Consider the following 20,186-nt stretch of genomic DNA (forward strand, 5'->3'; position numbering starts at 1 on the left):
GTCCCGCGCAGCCTGAGGCGGGCAGAGTCGAGCGGCGGAGGGCTGGAGGCAGGACGCCTGTCCCGTCCGTCCGTCCGTCCGTCCCCCGGTGGGGCGGGGACACCTGCTCCAAGCCGGGGCGCGCGGCCGGAGCCGTGGGGCTCTCCCTCCACCTCCGCCATGAGCAGCCCTCCGGCCCCCGCGAGGGCTGCGCCTGCTGCTCCGCCGGGGGGAGCCGGCAGCCCCAGCGAGCCCCCGCCGCCAGCCCGCTCTGCCTGAGCCCCCGCTCGCCAGGAGGGACGGCGAGCCCGGCACTTGCTCCCCGCCCAGGAGGAGACGAGCTGGAAGCGCCCAGCCCGAGCCACGGGGACAGATCCCGGGACGCTGGAGCGCCCAGACCTGCCGGGAGGAACCGGGGCTGCAGCTGCCCGCAGTTTCCCTCTAGTAAGTAGCCGCGGTGCCTCTAGACGAGCCCCGCCGAGCCCGATCTCTTGCCCCGTCCCGGGCAGGGAGGGCTCCAGCCCTGCAAAGGGGACTGACACCTGAGGACGCAACTTTTGTCTGGGGCACTTGGCCCGCGGGGCCGGGGGTCCCTCGCCAGCGATCTCCCTGAACCTTTTCTCTCCGGCCTCCCCCACCCCGTCACCCTGTTGCTCAGCTCCCCTTTGCCTGGCACTCCAGAGCCCCGGGCTCGCTTGCCTCCCTCGGCTGAATCCCCAGCACCATGTTGAACGCGTTGACAAGAAGCGATTAAGTGGACGAAAATGAGGTTTGAACGTGTCCTTTAAAAACGACTCCCGCTGTCGGTATTTACATCCCCAGCTAGCACCTTGCGTAACATAGCATGAGGCAGGACACTCTGCCTTTATTTTTGGTTAATCCATATTTGACCTTTTTAAGCTGCATATTTGTGCGTGTGTCAGAGCCCGAGCCTGGCAAAGGAGGAACGTCTGAGGCTCCAAGCCTTGGGGAGAGAGATTTCCACGTTGCCCCTGCGCTCTTGGCATTTGCCTGGCGATGATTATTGCTCTGTGTTCTAATCGTGATCGATAGGCTCCCCCGGCTCCAACTGTTGCTGCAGGAGGAGCTAGGCAAGAAAGGGGGGGAATTGTATATCAGATCAAGGTTGAAAGGAGACATAGCTTGACTGAGAGGAGTCTAGGAATTGCAACTCATTTTCCATCTGGAGTCCCAAGAGAAGGAAAAAGGAGTGGGGGGAGGGGGTTGGAAGAAAATGGCAAAGAAAGTAAGGGGGAAAATGATGGGGGTTGGGGGGCAGGAGGGAAGCTGGAATATCTTCCTTTTGGGAAAACTTACAATCCTTTGCAGCTTTTCCCTCTTTTTGGCTCAGTCTAGACTCCCATCATTTGCTCTGCTTAGATCCCTCTCACTCATCCATGCAATGACAAGCATATAGTAATAGTCTACCCTTCCTCCTGCTTTCCCCTTCTCCTTTTCCTCCCCCAGTCATGCTTCTGTTCAGTATTTCTCACCTGAGGGTTGCATTGATTTCATTACTTTAAATATATCAACAACTCGCTATTTTTCCTCTCTCCCCACAACACTGCACATTTTTCACTTGCATTCTCAGGTTTGGAGGTTTCTGTAGTTAAGGTTTGTTTTTTTTAAGTAGCAGGACTCTTTTTTATTTAATCCCTCAAGTCAAAATGTCTGCAAGAGCTTTTCTCCATGTCAGACCCCCACATTCAGCATTTGCGGGGAAAATAAAAAGATGCTTAAAATACAAGTAATGTTCATCCATCACATCAATTAAAATACACAAACCTGTCTGGCTTTAGGATGTGGAAGTATAAGAAAAACTCAATAGGTTGTTGCTTTTAAAATGACATTTTGCAGGCACTCGGTCTATAACATGCAATGCAGGCATTTGTTTTGTTTTGTTTTCTGTTAGCTTAAAAGCAAACACCCAAGCATTAAAATGTTTTGTTTGCTACCCTTCCGCCATTCATCTATTTCCATACATGTTGTTGTCAACCAGACTATGTTCTGACAGTATGGTAAATACAAGTTTTCATGGCAGACGCTAAGGAAATAACCATTGCAAACGTTTAGCTCAATAGTGTGATCATAAAACAACTGTTTGCATAACTGGGTTGGAAAAATGTTTGGAGCCATATTGTTTCTTAAGGCAGAGCTGACAAGAGAGTGTGACACCATTTATTGGATCAACAGATGATGCAGAATACACAGAACCAGCTCTCGGGTCTCCGAAGGCACCATCAGTACCTTAAGCAGAACCTGGAGCTTGCGTGTTGATGATACTTGGTATTTATATAGTGGTCTTCATCTTCATAGAATATTCGGGTTGGAAGAGACTTCAGGAGGTCATCTAGTCCAATCCCTTGCTCAAAGCTCAAATCTTCTAAGTGCATTAAGCTCAGTCTTTCTCCCATTGCAATCTGTGGCAAACCTCTTGTTTGCTTCCATGGAAATGGACTCAGGCCTATTATTCTCTTTCCCCCTGCCCCTTCCCCGGTAGGGAGCAGGTGTTACTATCCCAGTTTTACAGATGTGGACACTTATTCTATGGTCTCCCAGTTTCTACCTTGTCCGCAAATGGGCCACATGCTTTGACCTGCCACTCATCACACAGCAGCAGCCAGCCTCCCTCAGGCTGATAATCTGCCTTTTAAATAATTTCCCCAAATAAGTACTTATGTGATGCTTATTTAGAGGCTTTTTGCAATGTGGATTAAAGGGACTACGGTGGGTGGGTTAGTACTAACAGAAAACCCACAGCTTGCACCAAACCAAAAACTAGCCAACTGAGCAAAGATGACCCTTTTCTTCTCCACCTCTCCTCTCAGTGTAAATAACCATAAGGATGAGGCACAAGCTGACCCAAGATGGGAAATTATCCCAATAGTATCCCAAGTGTATTCACCACTCTGTGCTTAGGGATGCAATCAGATCTATCTGGGATGTAAATACCCGAGGACAGGGTCTTGTCAATGCCAAAGAGCAGAACCTGACCATTAGCTTTTAATTTCCTGGGCTTTTCTTAGCTTTGCCACAGCCCTAGATGTTGTTTTGATGCAGTTTTTTCATACTTCAGTTTTGTTTTACTTGATTTCTCTCCCTCCCCCTTTTACCATCAGTCTTTCTACTGTGTGCATTCCTGATTTCTTTTATTAATTCATTCTCTCCCTCCAACATTTCCCCCTCACCACATCTTCTCGTGCTGGGGTACATACCATTAAAACTAAACCAAATGAGGTGGGTTTGACCCCTTTCCTGTTTAAAATAAACATGATTAGTATTTATTTCAGTCTTGCAACATCCCTGTAAAATAGGTAGGTACAAGCTGGTATTGATGGGATAAAGAGATCTAGCTCTTATGTGGGGTGTGGATAACGCCTTGCACCAAGTAGCCCTAATTCCTGATAGGGGCCTCTAGATAACAGTGAATAATAATAGATCAAAGTATTACTATATCCATTTTACAGACCAGAAAACTGAGACAGAGGCTAAGATCACATAGTCAGTGACAGAACCAGGTATAGAACTTGAGTCCTGATTCCTTCCCTTCATGCCCACTGAGATCATCCAGAGATTTCAGTGATTGATCTAATTTACTCCTTTAGCTAAAACAGCGTCTTTCCTGGGATACTGTTATGGCATCTGCTAAGTTTACACAAAGTTGGCTTTGGAGGGGGGCAGGTGGGCAGGAGATGCTTTTGCTTTTGCTTTTTTTTTTAAACAAATACATGTGTGACTCCACTGGCCCTGGGAGGGGCCGGTTATGGAGGTGCAAATTCAGTCTGGGATGTTTGGTCCCCTGGTCAGAAACTTAAGTATCTCCTGCTCTACAACACCCCCCTGCCAAGGCCCTGCTATGCCCACCCTGTTGGCTGCTGGCCCCTTAGGCCTGGTCCACACTACACAGTTAAATCGATTTAAACAGCGTTAAATCGATTTAACGCTGTACCTGTCCACACTACAAGGCACTTTAAATTGATTTTAAGGGCTCTTAAAATCGATTTCTGTACTCCTCCCCAACAAGAGGAGTAACCCTAAAATCGATATTACTATATCGATTTATGGTTAGTGTGGACGGAAATCGAAGTTATTGCTCTCATTCTTTTACGGTAGCTACCCAGAGTGCACCGCTCTGGAAATCGATGGTAGCCTAGGACCATGGACGCACACCACCGAATTAATGTGCCCTAGTGTGGACGCATAAAATCGATTTTATAATATCGATTTTATAAAACCGGTTTTAGTAATTTCGATTTTATGCTGTAGTGTAGACATATCCAGCCACTGAAGTCAATGTAGCTTATCAATACAGCTACTTTATCACCCAGCCAGTCCCCGGACGACTTCCCCCTGGCCCCCGTGAACTGAATTTGCACCTCCATAACCTGCTCCTCCCAGGGCCAGAGGAGGTGACACATGCTTTTGCTTTTTTTTTTTTTTTTTTAACAAATACATTTTCAGGCAAGATTTGAACTAAGTGAGATTAATTTTGCTGGCAATGTCTGTAAAATCAGCAAGAAGAGGCTCCCTGATGAGCTAGGCTTCACTCAGTGGCTCCCATTGGTTTGGCTGGTGGGAACGCTCCCTTTTGGCTTACTTGGGAGAGTTGCTGCCTCAGGGCCTAGGGTCTCAGCTGCAGCGCTGTGGATAGGGGAATGCATTCATTCCGTTAGCCCCCTTCCAGTTGGCAGGCACAGCCAACAGCATGTAAACAGCCTTTTAACTGGATGCTACTCCAAAATAGCAGTATGGCAGTTCCCTTTCTTTGAAGATGTATATGTGATGACCAGGGACTGACAGGAGCCATTGGCTGAGAAACTGCACCATAAGCTAAAGAAGTTCCCAGGATAAAGGAATGTTTAGTTGTTGGTGGAGGTACCTAGAGACTGTTGCTTTCATTACGAGACCCTTGGAAATAGGGTTCTAGGGAGTTCTGGCAAGCTATGCAGGGTTGGCCCAGGTCATGACTTGGAGGGGAGCCCTCCTTTGGGGATCTACTGGGGGATGCTCCTCTCCCTGATGCTAGATGGGGTTGATTGTGTGAAATGGTTTGTGCAGTGGCTCACCCACCTGATGGCTTAGTGCATCTGCATGAGGACGTTTTCCCAACAGATCCATTTCAGCACCTTCTCCAGGCACCTTATCGCCACCGTTGTCCCAGTGTGTTCAGAGACTCCTGAAGCACCAGTCCCGTCATTCTCCAGAACTGTTGTTGGAAGAAGGGGCTTTGGGGTGTCTTCCAAGCATGAGGCACTGCATTCTGAGGGGAGTGGCTAAACCAGGGTAGCTGCAAGAGTCAGGGGATGCTGCTCGTCCTGTGGAGAAACAGTGCAGACTGCACTGGTTCATCTAGGCCTACAGGAAGAACCTTCTCCTTGGTATCAAAGACAGGTGGTACAGCCAATGGTCCTAAAACGCCAAGGATGGCAGTGACATGGTATTGCAAACTCGAGGTGTTCCCGCCAGTGGTCAGAAAAGGATGAATTTCCCAGTGTGAGGAGGCATGTACCATTCCCCTGTGTTGGAACTGAATCCCAGTTTGGTGCTTGAGGTCCCTCTTCATAGGAGATGTAAGAGGGGAGGGAGGTCCTGCCAATTACTGCAATTAAAGATTCTGTAGCACTTGCATTGTAAGAGTTAAGGTCTGGCCAAGTTCCAGTTGAAATCACTGTATTCTGCTGACCTCAATTTCCCCCTGCAGTCAGAACTGGGGAGGGTATTCTCAGTCAGAGTCTGTCCTTGGGTTTTAAGCAGCTGCTACATTTCAATCTAGCCCTGGATTCATTTCAGCAGTGGGTGAGTTAATTCCTGTGTTTGTGTCAATCTACCCACATTTATCATCTCAAGGTGCTAGCGGTGGGGTGGTGGGAACGTTTGCCACTTTAGGGGTCCATCCTGCAAGGTGCTGAGCACTTTGGACCCAATCCAGCAAAGCACTTTAGCACATTCAGCAGGTGAACAGTCTGTTTAAAGACAATACTTAACCCACCTACTTAAGTGCTTTGCTGGATTGGGATTCAAGTGCTTGGCATCTTCTGGCATTGAGTCTTTAGCTAGCTTGCCAATCAGGATGTTGGCTTTGGGGAGGATGCTGGAGCAACAACAAGGGGTCTGTTACCAGCTCAGGCAGGGTAGCCACGGAGAGAGAGGACTCCTTCCATTGCAGCCAGCTCACTGGAAGGAGGGGACTTCGACCATTTGTGGAGCTGCTAATGGTTGAGCCATGATGAGAAGTTGATTATGTGTTAGTGATGTGTCAGGTGCAAACAAATCTGATCAGCAGCTGTGAGGACAAAGTGCTGCCTAAAGTATATTTAAATGTCCTTGAGGAGAAATTAAACGGGCAAATCACTGTTTTTTAAGAGAGGCTTTTTCCTCAGCTCAGGTAGCTGATGCCATATTCCCTATGAATTATTTATTGCAGGACTAAAAATACCTGGAAATTCACAGCAAGAGTGTAAGAGATTCTTCCTCCTCCAGCCCAGGCAGGTGTGTGGGGAGACGGGGTGTGTGGTGTGCTAGGCTGGGGTTAACTATCTGTTTTCCTGTGGCAATGAGTGTAATGGTGAACCCTAGAACTGTGGGAGAGTCCTAGGTTTCCATAGCCTGGTATTAAGGCATCACTTTGTTCCTGCCGTTCCCCCCACCTAACCCTTAACCTGCACTGCTCAGAACAGCTGAGGTTTATCTGGAGAGGGTTTGGGAATTCAGTCCAGTCCTGGCCTGAATACGAGCAGATGCTGGAGAGAGTCAAGTGGGTGAGTTGGTTCTCCTGTCAGATTTGACCTAAACTTCTCTTCGAGGACAGAAAGCAGATTGAGGCAAACTGCTGATCTCCTGTTCTCCACTGGCTCCCTAGCAAGGAGAAAACTGCAGGGCCTTCCCCCCGGTCACTGGATGGAGGTAATCAATGACCCAGCAGTGCTCACATTTTGCCCATCACTCTAGTCTAAGGACAGAGTCATTGGCTTCCCCGTCTGGTCTCGCTGCCAGGCTGTGAGACTGAGCCATGCATTAGTGGTGCTTCTTTACAGGGGACCTTACGCTTATTGGCAACAGAACACCAGGTTCCCTGCTAGGTGGGGAGGATGGGGCTGTGACTGTGCAGGTTGCTGCAGGGGTCACTCACCTGCTAATGCATAAAGCCAACCTGGCTTCTCATTCCCAGAGGAGATCCAGGAGAGTCCAAGGGGGCGAGACTTGTTGCATGTTGTTCTGTAAGAGCCGGAGCTGAGCCCTCCTCTAGCCTGTGGAGAGAGAACGAAAAGGAAATCTCATCACTATAGTATTTGTGTTATTGTAGAGCCTAGAAGCCCCAGGCATGGCCTAAGACCCTATTGTACTAGGTGCTGGACAAACACACAACAAAGACTGTCCTTGCCAGTGCTGACAATCTTGACCAGCAGCTGGTGCAGTAGAGGTGCAATTCAATAAGTGCCTATGTTAAAGATGGCTCTTCCTCTGCTAGAAACCTTCCAGTTGGGCTTTAATTATTATTAATAATATTAGCTATTGCAATTATGTGGAGCTCTTCTACAAACCCGAATCCTCCTCTGTAACTTAATTCATCCCCCTTAGCTGGAGGAGAAAGTGCATTTACATAGTCTTATTCCCATTCTCCAGAGGTGGCACAGAGGTTAAGTGACTTGCCCAAGGCCGCAGAGGGAGCCAGTGTCAGAACTAGGAGTAGAACGTGGGTGGTCCTGTCTTCTAGGCCTGTGCTGCAGGCTCCACTTTCCACCTTTTGCACTCCATCCCTGCTTTGTTTCATTGGTAAGAAAGGAGAGGAGTAAAAGCATGAGGAAAGGGAAGGGCCTGGGATGTGAAACTGCGTGTGCAGCCCAGCAGGCTGCAGATCCCCTTGTGGGAGGTGCTCCTCCCTGCAAAGATGCGTTGGGAATTACAGCTTTTAATTGCAATCGGCATTTGCAAGACTCCTGCTGACAGCCAACATCTTGCTGCAAAAGTGATACCAGCATTTGTGTCAGTAGCAGGGTGGGAGGCTGGTGTCACTGTGTAAAGGAGCCTCCCTCTTGCTCCATTCCGGCTCTTAACATCAGAGGACAGTCAAAGATCTCCTTTCATTACTCATCCATTAAAGATCCTCTCTGGATTGGCCAGTCAGCACTGCATGTGGAAGGGAAAGGTTCAGTGGGGCAGCTTTGCACTTAAAGCACAGGGGTTTCGGTTCTGTCCCTGACCTGCTGAGTGACCTGAGGCAAGTCAATCCACGGCCACGTGCCTCAGTTTCCCCTTTGTCCGAGGAGGATGATATTACTGACTGACTTTGCAGTGGAGGGTGAGAGTCTTCGCTAAGGTTTGCAAAGCACATTGACATCTTCCGATGGAACGTGCTATAGGAAGGCAAAGACAGATTGGAAGCTCTTTGAGCCAGCAACTGTGGGTTTTTTTTTCTGTGTTTGTACAGTGCCTAGCACAGTGGGGTCCTCGGCTCTACCACAATATAAATAACACAGCGACATAATTGGATCCAAACATCTCAATATGTTGGGGGAGGGGAGGACATCTGGCATCTAGATACAAATGCAAACTTTGCAACCATGTGCTAACTGTCCCTGGTTAGCTGAGTCACTGGCTGGTGTCTGTTGTTTCTATCAGGGTGGGGCCTGCAGGTCACAGGCCCAGTTGCGATGGGCACAATACACCCCCATATTGCAAAGACAGTGCCTGCCCCAAGAGCTCAGTCCCCCACATGGGGCCACTTCTCAGCAGGATGCACCAGGGAACACCTGTCGACAGAGCAGGAGACTGTGTTTTGGACAGTGCAGCTTGAGGCCAGTTGCCTGCTGTGGTGCCCCATAAGAGGGGGCAGAAAGCTCAGCAAGGTTCTCTCCAGCCATCCTGCTGGGGTTGCAGCATGGGAGTTTCTGCCCACCCACCCGGACGAGCTGTCTGCCCAGACCCCAAACTCTGTGGCTCCCCTGGGATCCACATGGGTATGAGGGGTGAAGAGTGGGAAGAGAGGGGTTAATGGAGATGGCACTGGAGATCCAGAGCCCTTCAACTGCTCCCCTGCCGTGCAGCTGCATTAGCACCATACTGCCTTTGGGACCCCCATTAAGCCCTGATTCCCTGCCACAGAGGGTGTATGTAATGTAGCCTCCAGCCAGGGAATTTCCACTCTGAGCACTATGTGGCTGATGTGGGAAATGATGCACATCCCTCTCCCCCCAAAGCCAGCCTTCTCCCCTGGGGTGATTCCTGGACCCCAAGAATACCTTCCTCAGAGTCTGGTGAAAGGGGTGGGCTGGTGCAGGTGTGTTTGAAGCTTCTTGCTGTTTGAAAGGTAGATCTAGGCATGGAACCTGGAGGCATAATTGGGGCCCTCAGTGACTTAGAACCCAACCCTGTTCCCTTTGCAAAGCATGTGGCTTTCCCCCATGGCTTCATTGGGAACAGAACTGGGTCCTCATAAGCTAAGCTGCTGCCTAGAATTATTGTTCTATATCAAATGGAAACCCAAGAGCAGCTCCATACATTGTGTGCACACATCCTATTAACTTTACCCTGGAACTGCTTGGAGGGGTGGGGGAAGCTGCCATCACCCAGAGGTCTCCCCACACTAAAACTGCCAGTTGGAAAAATCTTTGCGGGTTTGGCTGTGTGATTCATGGGTGGAGTGGGAGGGACACTGTGGAGCCAGGGACCAAGATAAATAGTGCATCAGAATCAGAGAAGAGTCTGGACAAAAGCCTCAGAGCTGATGAGCCCCAAGGAGGCAGGTTCAGTTTTTGATCTCTTTTGACTCAACCTTGTTTCTCATGGAGCCCTAGGAGCTTAATGGATAAGGCACTGGCCTCTTGAGCTGAGGATTGTGGGTTCTAGCCCTACATAGGGTGGAAGATGCTTCTAAACCCTCTCGTTTCAGTGCATAAAATGACTTGTAAGTGACTGGGTTTAGAAGAAACTTCCCTTCTGGACAGGCTATTTTATAATTCCTCACTTCGGAATTTCTTCCTTAAAAGTATCTAGCTACTGTCAGAGAGGGTACTGCACCAGGCTGACCACTGGCCGGATCTGGTGTCAATCAAAATCTATTTGGCAAATAATAATGAAACCAACATACACAGGGCAGGAAGGGAAGAGGCAGTCCCTGCCAGACATTCATGGGCCCTTCGAGGCAGGGGTGGCTAGTTCTGGGGGAGGGATATTTAGCTTCCTGTCCTCACCATCCCTAGGCTTAACTGGTGTGTCCATCTTCCAGCTGAGCTGAAGTCCACGGGAATTAGAATCTCCCTGAACTTTGCAGGGCTTGTTCACGTCGTCATTTTGCGGGATTAGCTGCCTAAACCTCTGCCTTCTCCAAAATACTTACAGCTCATTTTTTTCCCCTCAAAAGTTTAAATATTTTATTATTACCCTGGGTACTTAATCTTTGAGTTGATGGAACTGAAGGTGCCTATCGGCCTGTGAAATACATTTATTTTTTTTTATTTAAAACAGAAGGCAAGCAGTTCTCTGATGACTGACAGCCCAGGGATGGTGAGAGCTGGGGGCGGGGAGGGAAGGGAATGGGGAAGTGAAGACAATATTGCTGTTGAAGATCATTTAAAATAATATAAAAACATTCAAAGGCGCCTGGAGCCTGAATTGCTGAGGAACAAAGGGCACCAGGAGGAAAGGATGGAGACAAGGAGAACTGTGCTTTTGTTTAACCCTTTCACCTCTAAATTCTCTAACCACATGCAAAACGTGCCACAGGAGTGTCTGTCTGTCTGTATGTCAGGGGGCTAATGTAGTCTATTGTCTGACTGAAATATGAAAATAATTCCACCCAGGTGGGCTCTTATGTATTGATATAGCAAGGAAGCAGGGGGAATCAGATGTTTATAAAAGCCAGCAAGGAGAGAGAGCTGCAGGAGGATAAGGCACTGAATGGGAAGTCCTTGACTTTGGCCAAGTCCCTTCCCCTCTTTGTGCCTCCGTTTCCCTCTCTACAAGTTGAAGATGATGGTTCCTGCTCAGCTTTGCAAGGTGCATTAAGAGCCACCCTTGAAAAGCTACAGAAGTGCTGTGTTCCTGCTACCACCGTTCAGGCTGCAATGCTCTAGATAGGAATAGCATAGAGTAGAGCCTGTGCAGTGTGTCCGAGAGATCACAGAGAGCTTTCAGGAGGCCTGTTCCATACAAGGGACATGGGGACCGTGAGGCTGTAACGAGTGTGACTGCATGCTGTATATATGGCACCAGTCCAACTGCATACCTAGCATTAGGGCTAAAAATTGGGGTGTTGAGCTCCCCAAACTCAGACCTCTGCCATGTCAACTAATGGGGCTGGAGGCTGCAGGTCTGCATCCCCGGCCCAGCAAGGATTCACACCATGCCCAGAGGCTGTTCAGGCCTTTTGCCCAACTGTCTTCAGTGAACCTCAAATACGACAGTTCCATGTAAATCCAACAGCTGCTTTTCACCAAAGCCAGTGGTTTCCTTGCACAGCCTCCCTATTCCTCCAGGCAATATGCCTGGAAACCATCCTGCTCCAGGGCCTGTCACAGGGCAAACCTTCCTTCTCCCAGTATCTCCTGCAGCTCTCTCCCCTAACTGGCCTCCTTGTTGGCTTTTATAATCATTTGATCCCCAGCTGATCAGTTTCAGCGGGAGGTAGCTGATCCATCCCAGGGGAGGCTGGGCCCAACTTCCCCTTAAAAGGCCAGCCACCCTGTGACTGGTGTCATCGCTTAGCTCAGAGTAATACAGTGCTAGAGCTTTTATACTCTCTGTGGGTGTCACAGTTCAGGGCAACTGCACATATATTCCTCCTCTGTGGTCCACTAAGGGCACCCACTGTAGGCTCCTGGCTCCTCAGCCATCACCTCTCTTGGGTGGAGATCTGCATCTCTCTCCCTCCTGACCACGGGTTTTTCAAGGCTGCACAGTTCCCTGCCTACACTGTGATATTCCCAGCAAGCCAGACTGCCTAAACAGGCCAGCATCTGCACTGTGCTTTCTCTCCAGAGGCTATGCCTGATGTATTGCCTGCAGTTATAAATTATCACATGGCTTTTTGTAAGCAAGCACATTTATTCTTAAGGTGAAAGCATTATAGAAAAAAACAATTTGAAACAACAGAAGAACTTACACACATGGTAAAAAGTTTAGCAGAGGTCGCCCCAATTCCAACCTAGAGCAGGTGTCAGTCCTTCAAACCCTCAATTTGGTTTTCACCATGGAAGTTTATCACTGTCTCAGATTCAGATTCAGAACCTGAACCAGGCTGGACAGTTCATCTGTTTCTTCTACAACTCAGTCCTTTGATCTTGTCTCCAGAAACAGGTAATCTGCAGACAGTGATCCACTCCTCAGGGCATAGCTTTAAAAGACATCACTAGAGATGGGGGAATTTGCATTAACTTCTCCCTGGGCATTCCCCAGGAAATTCACTTGACGCTTATTGTCCCAAAAGTCCATTCTTGTCTGGCACATTTTCAGTGTAATCTTTTGGACTCCCAGGCCTCACCTCACATCTCCCCCAGAGAGGTCACATGCAGTCCTGGCCCACAATAATACACAAGCTTTGCAATTAATACAATGGATCCCAAAGACAGTTAAGCTTAAGTCAATAAGGTTTCCCAAGGATATGCAGGAAATTGCCCTATCTGTGGGTTTCTAATTGGATCTTCCACTCTGTCTAGTATGGGGAGAGGAAGCCCCAGCACTTTGTGTGGCTAAGGGCACCATTCTCCTGCCAGCAGTGTTAGCAAGTGTGGAACATGCTGTAGAGACCCGCGATGCAGGTGAAAGAGCTGCTGGATGGATCGGCTGGGAGGATGTTGACTTTGAGGTGATTGTCTGGTGTACAAAGAGCCAGGCAAAGTAGCCTCCAACTCTTTGCATCTTCTGCTTCTTTGTCCACCCCCTCTTCGTGTGTGATAAAACAGAGCTATGAAAAACGGGGGAAGTGAAAGGAAATAAAAAAGGAATTTCACAGCAATAGTAGCTCAGAGAACAGCTAGGGAGCCTGCACCCAGAGTGAAAGGAGCCAGCAAACACTAGAGTTATAGGGTTGGGGGTAGGCTGGAGGGAGCAGTGGAGGGGTACTGGGAGGTTGGGCCGGGGGGAGCGGTGGGAAGGTAGGGGCACTGGGATGGATGGGGGGTTGGGCTAGGAGCAGTGGGAAGGGGGGGCATTGAATATCAGGGATCTGATCATCCCATACATTCTGCATGCACACATCCTTTTGACTTCAGCCAGTGGGGGGGCATTGACCCAGGGTTGATGGGAAGGCACCCATTGTTGGCCTTGAGTGACACCCTTGCCCGACCCCAGGAGCTGAGCTGACCCCAGGAGCTGCTTCCACCCCCTATGGCTGGATGGTGCCCAAAGAGGGGCATTTGAAGGGGTGCAGTGTGACTGACTGTTGCTGAGTCTCCGCTTGGCTTTGGCATGTGGGGTGCCAAGCATGCCGAGCAGGGAGGGGCTGGAAACCTCCCTGCTGAGGGGGATACACTCAGCCCAATGCATGGGGCTTCAGCCTTTCATCTCCTCTGAGCACTCATCAGAGACGTGAGATGGACGCCCCGTGAGTCAGCTCAACAAAAGTGCCCCACAGCCAGGAATGCTTCAAGCCAAGTCCAGGCCTCTGGCTTTGACATTTCTGAACTGAAGGATCCAGAACTTCCTGGGCTTGGGATCCCTGCACATGGGAGGTGCCCTTCGAAGGCTGAGCGTGGGGCTGGTGACAGCTGAGTCATCCTGCTAACCAGTGTATGCAGCATGCAGTAGAGTGGGGGATGAGGGGCTGGGGATCAAAGGGAGAAAAGTGTAAGGGCAGCAGGCAGTGAGGTGCAGAGTAGGAGCCATCAGAGAGAAGGGGAGAGGCCTGCAGACCTGGAAATGGGGGATCACTGTGTGCCTAGCTTGTTTCATTCCCTGATTGTTTCTATGAAGAAGCAGCTGATAACACGGTGTGATGCCCTGAAGCCAGGGGTCTATGGAGCTGTGCGGAGGAGAGCTGACCTGCAGGAGTGGGGGTGACTCATGGCGCACAGGATCCCAGGTGCTACTTGTGTTCCTAGCCCTTTTGCCAGGGCTTCTGCTGGCAGGCGCCTCTCTCCCTGTTACCAGGCTCTAAGCCCCTCTCCTGCTAAGTTCTTGTTCTTTCTCCCTGTTCCCCCTCTCCCTCTGGGCCTCCCACCCTGCCCACACTCAGGTCTATCTGTTGCCCATTCCCACCCTGGTTTCTGTTTGCTTTGGGTTTGCAGGGACTCGGTGGTGGACATGGGCAGAGCTCTGACGCACACTCTGGTACTGTCCATGGTGCTGGGCTGTTCAGCTGTCATAATGGATCTCCTGCTGCCAAGCCCTGGAGAGCCAGTGGTAAATGTGGCTGTGGTATTTGGGGGTTCCTCATACCCTCTCCACATCCACAGCCGTCTGACTCACCAGAGCTTCCTGGACCTGCCTCTGGAGATCCACCCGGTCACGGTGATTGTGAACGACACCAACCCCGGCACCCTCCTGACTCAGATCTGCAACATCCTCGCCAGCACCAAGATCCACGGCATCATCTTTGAGGACAACATTGGCACAGAGGCTGTGGCACAGATCCTGGACTTCATATCCTCCCAGACCCAGGTCCCCATCATCAGCATCAGCGGGGGCTCTGCCGTGGTCCTGACCCCCAAGGTGAAATCTCTTCATTGGTTATTTCTGGAGACGGTGAGCGGGAGGAGGAGGGAGAATTAGGGAGACTCATGAAATCCTCTAAATATATAGGTCCAAATACCCAGCTTGTGTAAATAAGCACAGCTCCATAGAAGTCAACTAATCTGTGTCAGTTGACATCAGCTGGGGATCTGGCCCCTCATGTGCGTATATAAATTTCCAATCATTTTATTTTCAGGGAAGAACAAATCACTAAAATGTTGTCTAACGTGTCTGCAATGCTCAGTAGGCCAGGAGCTATATTCTTAACAATCAGGTGATGTGGAACTCTTTGCCAGAGGATGTTGTGAAGGCCAAGACTATAACATAGTTCAAAAGAGAACTAGATAAGTTCATGGAGGATAGAACCGCTAAAGGCTATTAGCCAGGATGGGCAGGGATGGTGTCCCTAACCTCTTTTTGCCAGAAGCTGGGAATGGGTGACATGGGATGGATCACTTAGTAATTACCTGTTCTGTTCATTCCGTCTGGGGCACTTGGAATCGGCCACTGTTGGAAGACAGGATACTAGGCTAGATGGACCTTTGGTCTGACCCAGTATGGCTGTTCTTATGTATTTTAAGTTGCAGGAAATGCACGACAGAGTTTGAATGCATGGGGAAGCAGGAGAATGTCACGGTGATTGTAAGATAAGATCTATTATTATTAATTATCAGTTTTTGGTAGTGCCCTTTATGAGCAAGATGCTCTTCAAACATTCAGAAAAAATGATCCCGGATCTGATTAGCTCACAATCCAGGGCAGGGATCAGCAACCTTTGGCATGCAGCCTGTCAGGGAAATCTGCTGGTGGGCCGGGATGGTTTGTTTACCTGCAGAGTCCGCAGGTTTGGCCAATCGCAGCTCCCACTGGCTGCAGTTCGCCATTCCAGGCCAATGGGGGGGGCTGTGGGAAGTGGCATGGGCCAAGGGATGTGCTGGACACCACTTCCTGCAGCCCCCATTGGCCTGGAATGTTGAACCACAGCCAGTGGGAGCTGCGATTGACTGAACCGGCGGATGCTGCAGGTAAACAAACCGTCCCAGCCCACCAGCAGATTTCCCTGACAGGCCATGTGCCAAAGGCTGCCGATCCCTGATCTAGGACATAAACATCTATGTCAAATGCCCCTGTTTAGTTAACTCTCACTGTCCACCCCCACTCCTTTGAGTACCACTTACCCTATGACAGCTGTGAACATCCCTTCTTTCTTACACGTTTACATGGGAGCTCCATTCCCTGAGTCCAGCTCTGCATCTTCAAACTGGAACTCCTACTGGGAAGTGACAGCTGCTCTGGGACACTTACCACAACGGAGACTGTGAGGACATTGGAAGGATTTGTTAAACACGGTTCTGAGAACTCCTTCAGTGGCTGTATATGTGGCTGCCTCTCAGAATGTAACTCACGCAGCGCAGGCAAAGCAGGCCCAGCAAGGCAAGCTTGGAGCCTGATGATAGTAGCAGATGAAATTTCTCTGACTCAGTGGGAAAGTCAGGGCCAACCCTGCCCACACTGAGTGAGGGGACTCCACTGAACTAGTGCAGCTTTCCTTTAGGACACTGGTGCTGAGAAATGGTCACTGAGCCCCACGGAAGTGTCTTAGGATCAGGCCCTATAGTCTCTTCTTCCGGGTTATGTATACGTAATGACACCCCCTTGGCCTGCCATGGGTGTCAACAGGGTTTAAATCTGGGAACTTCAGCACCAGAGCATGAATCTCCCTTACCTGAACTAAAGGAGGAACTCAATTAGGTGGCAGCAGTAGTAGACTGGTATCCTCTTCGGGTGTGCCATATCTTCTATGGGTACATCTATACTGCAGCTGGGAGATGTAACTCCCTGCTCTGGTAGAGGTCTATGTGCTCTTTCTGATCGAGCTGCCTGAGCACTGTCCTGAGACCCTAGGCATGTCCCCAGGTGACAAGTCTGAGCCACCACCTGTGCAGGTGTGGTCACACCACTACTTTTAGGTAGCTTGATCAGAGCTCATGCATGTATGTCCACACGACTGGGTGCTACAGCTCCAGCAGCAGTGTAGACGTAGGTCCCTGGGGACTGGTCCCTGAAGCTCTCCTGCCAAGATCCTGGTCCTGCAAGTACTGAGCACACACTGCTGACTCTAGTGGGAGTTAAAGGTGCCCAGCACCTCACAGGATGTGGTCCTAAGTCACCACAGTCCACACAAAGGCTCCCAAGACAGATGGTGTCCCCGCCAGGCCCACTGGAATTCAGCTCAGGCTGGTGAGGATGGAATCCAGCCCCATGTTTCGTGCCGTGGCAGTTGTGTCTTAAATCACCAGCTCAAGCTGGCTGAACATGCATTGCCTAGGCTGCTGCAGAGCACTCCAATTTCTTACAGGTGGACTGCATGCTGGGTAATTATTTTTAGCTTGTTTGCCCATCGTTGGGTGTCAGATGCTGTTACTGTCATCTGTTTGCAAGGAAATGTGTAAAGATTTCCCTGCGCCTGGTTCACTGCAAATGTGATCATGTTTGTTTGTGGAAGTTTGATGCCAGGTTCTCATGGGCAGTTTATGTAATTAGCAAATCTTTAAAAGCCAATAAAAAAATACAACATCGTCCCATCGAAGAGTTGAGGGAGGAGGAAGAGATTGAGAAGAGACTGTGCCCAAATGCTGCTTTATGGAAAACACTGTACATTACGGTCCTTTCCTGGGCTGCCCAGAAGCAATGCCTAAAATCGAGATCTTGAGCCCCTTCACCAGCCACAGTGAGCTTGAAGTTTGATATTAACATGCCCAGCTCCATCTGGGAGAGACCTACAAGCCAACTCAGGAGAGGCAGCAGTCAGCTACCAAGACCCCTGACTGAAGGAAGTGGCACTATGATGCAGGGCCTTAGAGGTGGGGAATAGGTTTGGGGGAAGGCGTGTTAGGGCACATAGGAAGAATGCCCCCCAGGCTGTTTTTAGTGGGAGAGATCACTACAATATAGCGGTGCTTTTATTTGGGACAAAAGACAACCCAGTCCAGTTCTCAGCACTGGCTCTGTTACTCATGCAGCCAGGACATGGGGTGTTGCAGAAGGAGGGGCTCAGCTCTTCGGACAGGGATGTGTCGGTCCCTTAACACTGACGTTTGGTCTTAAGGAGCTGTACTGACAGAGTGTGAATGCATTAGATGGGACTTCTCTTTGTCATGGACCCGATTTCCAAATCTTCCATGGCCCTGCTCCAAACAGTCTCCTGTAACTTATCTCTATCTCCTAGGGTAACCAGATAGTAAGTGTGAAAAATTGGGATGGGGGGTTGGGGGTAATTGGCACCTATATAAGAAAAAGCCACAAATATCAGGACTGTCCCTATAAAATTGGGACATCTGTTCATCCTACTATCATCTTTCTTGCCTACACTCTTCAAAGCACCAGCCTCTCTGCTCCACTGCATGCAATCTGGCCACTCTTGGTGCAATAGTCTCCTTCAAGGGTCCTTCCGTGTCAAACAGCCTCCTTGCATCTCTCTGCCTCGTCTGATCTTCAGCTGATTTCACAACTCCCCGGTGAAAGCCCTTTCTCTGCTGGCTGCACCTCTGAGCTCCCCTCTGCTCATGTTTATCATACCCATGTAAGTCTGGAAGGCGTGTTGGGATGCAGTTTGTGTGAACGTCATGTCTGTGCAAAACCAGGCCTTGATCCTGCTAGCCCTCTGAGAGTGGACTTTGACTTCAGTAAGACTTCTGTGCATGGAGAGTGTGCAGGATTTGCCCCCTAGAAATGCATTGTACTAAGTGGGAAACATAGAACCCTGGAGCTAGCTCTTGATCTGTTCTAACCCTTCACATGTATTTTTTTTTTTTTAGCAGTTTGTAATCTCTCTTTGGGACTGATGTTCAAAAGGGCCTTAGCTTGTTTTCCATTTCTGTGGGTGCAGATTTGTGCCTGCAGCCTGAAATTTTGTAGCTGGATCAAATGACCCTGTTTGCATGCATAGCTTCCTGACTTATGGGTGCCATCAGAAAGCTTTGTGTGTGCAACTTGCACCTGCAGTTAATTGTGGTGCACATTTATGCCCACAAAACCATCAACCATTGAGCTTGATAGGATTGCTAGAGTGTAAGGTACTACTCATGATTAAGAGTATCAGAATCAAGCTCCAAATGGGCCTTGAATTTGCTGTGCGCTGGACCCAGAGGGCTGCAGCACTTTGCTTCTTTCCATTTCCTCCTAGAGGATTCTCTTTATATTTTACAGAGGGTTTAATTCCTGCAGCAGTGCTAGGGTTCTCATTCATTTGCAGGGATGTCCTCCATTTCTTTCGTGGAGCTGTATGTCTCTTGGTTGCAAACTCCTCTACAACAGGCTTCTCAAATCCAGGGTAGTCTCCCCCCAAGGCAATGTATCTGCCTGACAACTCTGAGTTTACCTGGGAATTCATCTCCAGGGGGACTGATTGACGTTTCCCTGGAAATACAATTCAATGGAGATTATGGCAGTTTGCACCAAAAAATTCCACTGCCTTCTCTGTGACCTTCTGCAAATTCCATTTTATAAACCATTTAAGATGGAATCAGATCAGTTAAGATTTGCTAATGAGGGGGATAGATGGTTGGGGTGGTGTGGGAGAGAGGGAGCCAGCCAATGGGATTCTTGAAAAGGCAATGTGGGTATTGGACAGGTGTAAATGAAGTTTAATGGCATTAATTCACCAGGCAGATTTTTTTTTCACTCAATGTTTCATTTTTTCATAATTGTAAAGCAAAATGTTGGTCTCTTCTGAAGTTGCAGAAAAATTAAATTGAGGATGAATTTTGGTCAAAGGAAGAGTTAGTCATAGAAATTCAATACAAAAAGGGCCTTTTAGGTCATCTAGGCCATCCCTCTCAGACAGGATAGAACATCAGTGAATATATAGTGAAAATGGAAGGGCTCAGAATGTACAAAGTGAGGAATGAAATATAAATTATGAAAGCTGGAGATCCCTGATCCTGTTGGATTGGGAAGCAGATATTCAACATCCAGAATCAGGAGAAATGAGTGATAAGGCATGGAAGATACATTCTCAGGGAAAGGTATATAAGGACTGGGCTGAGTAGATATGGGATAAGACTCAGACTATCATTTGTAGGCCACCAGTGGTCTGTGGGGTCCTCCCTTGCTCGGCAGAGTGAAGCAATTTGAAGAACCACTGGGATAAGAAATGGGGGAAGGGAAGAGAGGGTTGGGAATGGGAAATATTTGACTTGGAATAGCAGATGAGTGTTTGATGCTGGACTGCAAATAGGAGCAATAATAATCCTTGGCATTTCAATAGCACTTCTACAAACATTAATTCATCCTCTTAACAGCCCTGGAAGTTACATAGCTGGTTTTTATCCCCATTTTACAGGTGGGGGTAGGGGAAAACGGAGACACAGCAGGGTGAAGTAATTTGCCTGAGGTCACCCAATAAGCCAATGACAGAGGTGGAGACAGACCCGGTTTCCTCACTCTTAGCCCTGAACTGTGAGCACAAGACTGGGCAGTCTATCCATGCCAGTCATAGGGCTGGGAGCTGGGATGCTGGATTGGTGGTGACCTCTTCA

At 49.1% G+C, this 20,186-nt stretch overlaps 1 protein-coding gene across 2 annotated transcripts in view; it reads left to right on the top strand.

Moving 5' to 3' along the window:
- Positions 1-337: 337 nt before the first annotated feature.
- The window catches only part of GRIN2C (glutamate ionotropic receptor NMDA type subunit 2C), a 46,621-nt gene continuing 26,772 nt past the window's right edge, over positions 338-20,186 (top strand). Inside the window, exons 1-2 of one of the 2 annotated variants that reach the window (XM_030533865.1) lie at positions 338-423; positions 14,202-14,625. In XM_030533865.1, the coding sequence (XP_030389725.1) occupies positions 14,218-14,625 (408 nt within the window). In that variant the 5' untranslated portion in view covers positions 338-423; positions 14,202-14,217. Of the gene's footprint in view, positions 424-13,980; positions 13,997-14,201; positions 14,626-20,186 lie in introns of those variants that run through there. The other variant, XM_030533866.1, reaches the window with a different exon arrangement.

Source organism: Gopherus evgoodei, chromosome 15, assembly GCF_007399415.2.
Source record: "Gopherus evgoodei ecotype Sinaloan lineage chromosome 15, rGopEvg1_v1.p, whole genome shotgun sequence".
Lineage (NCBI taxonomy): Eukaryota > Metazoa > Chordata > Testudines > Testudinidae > Gopherus > Gopherus evgoodei.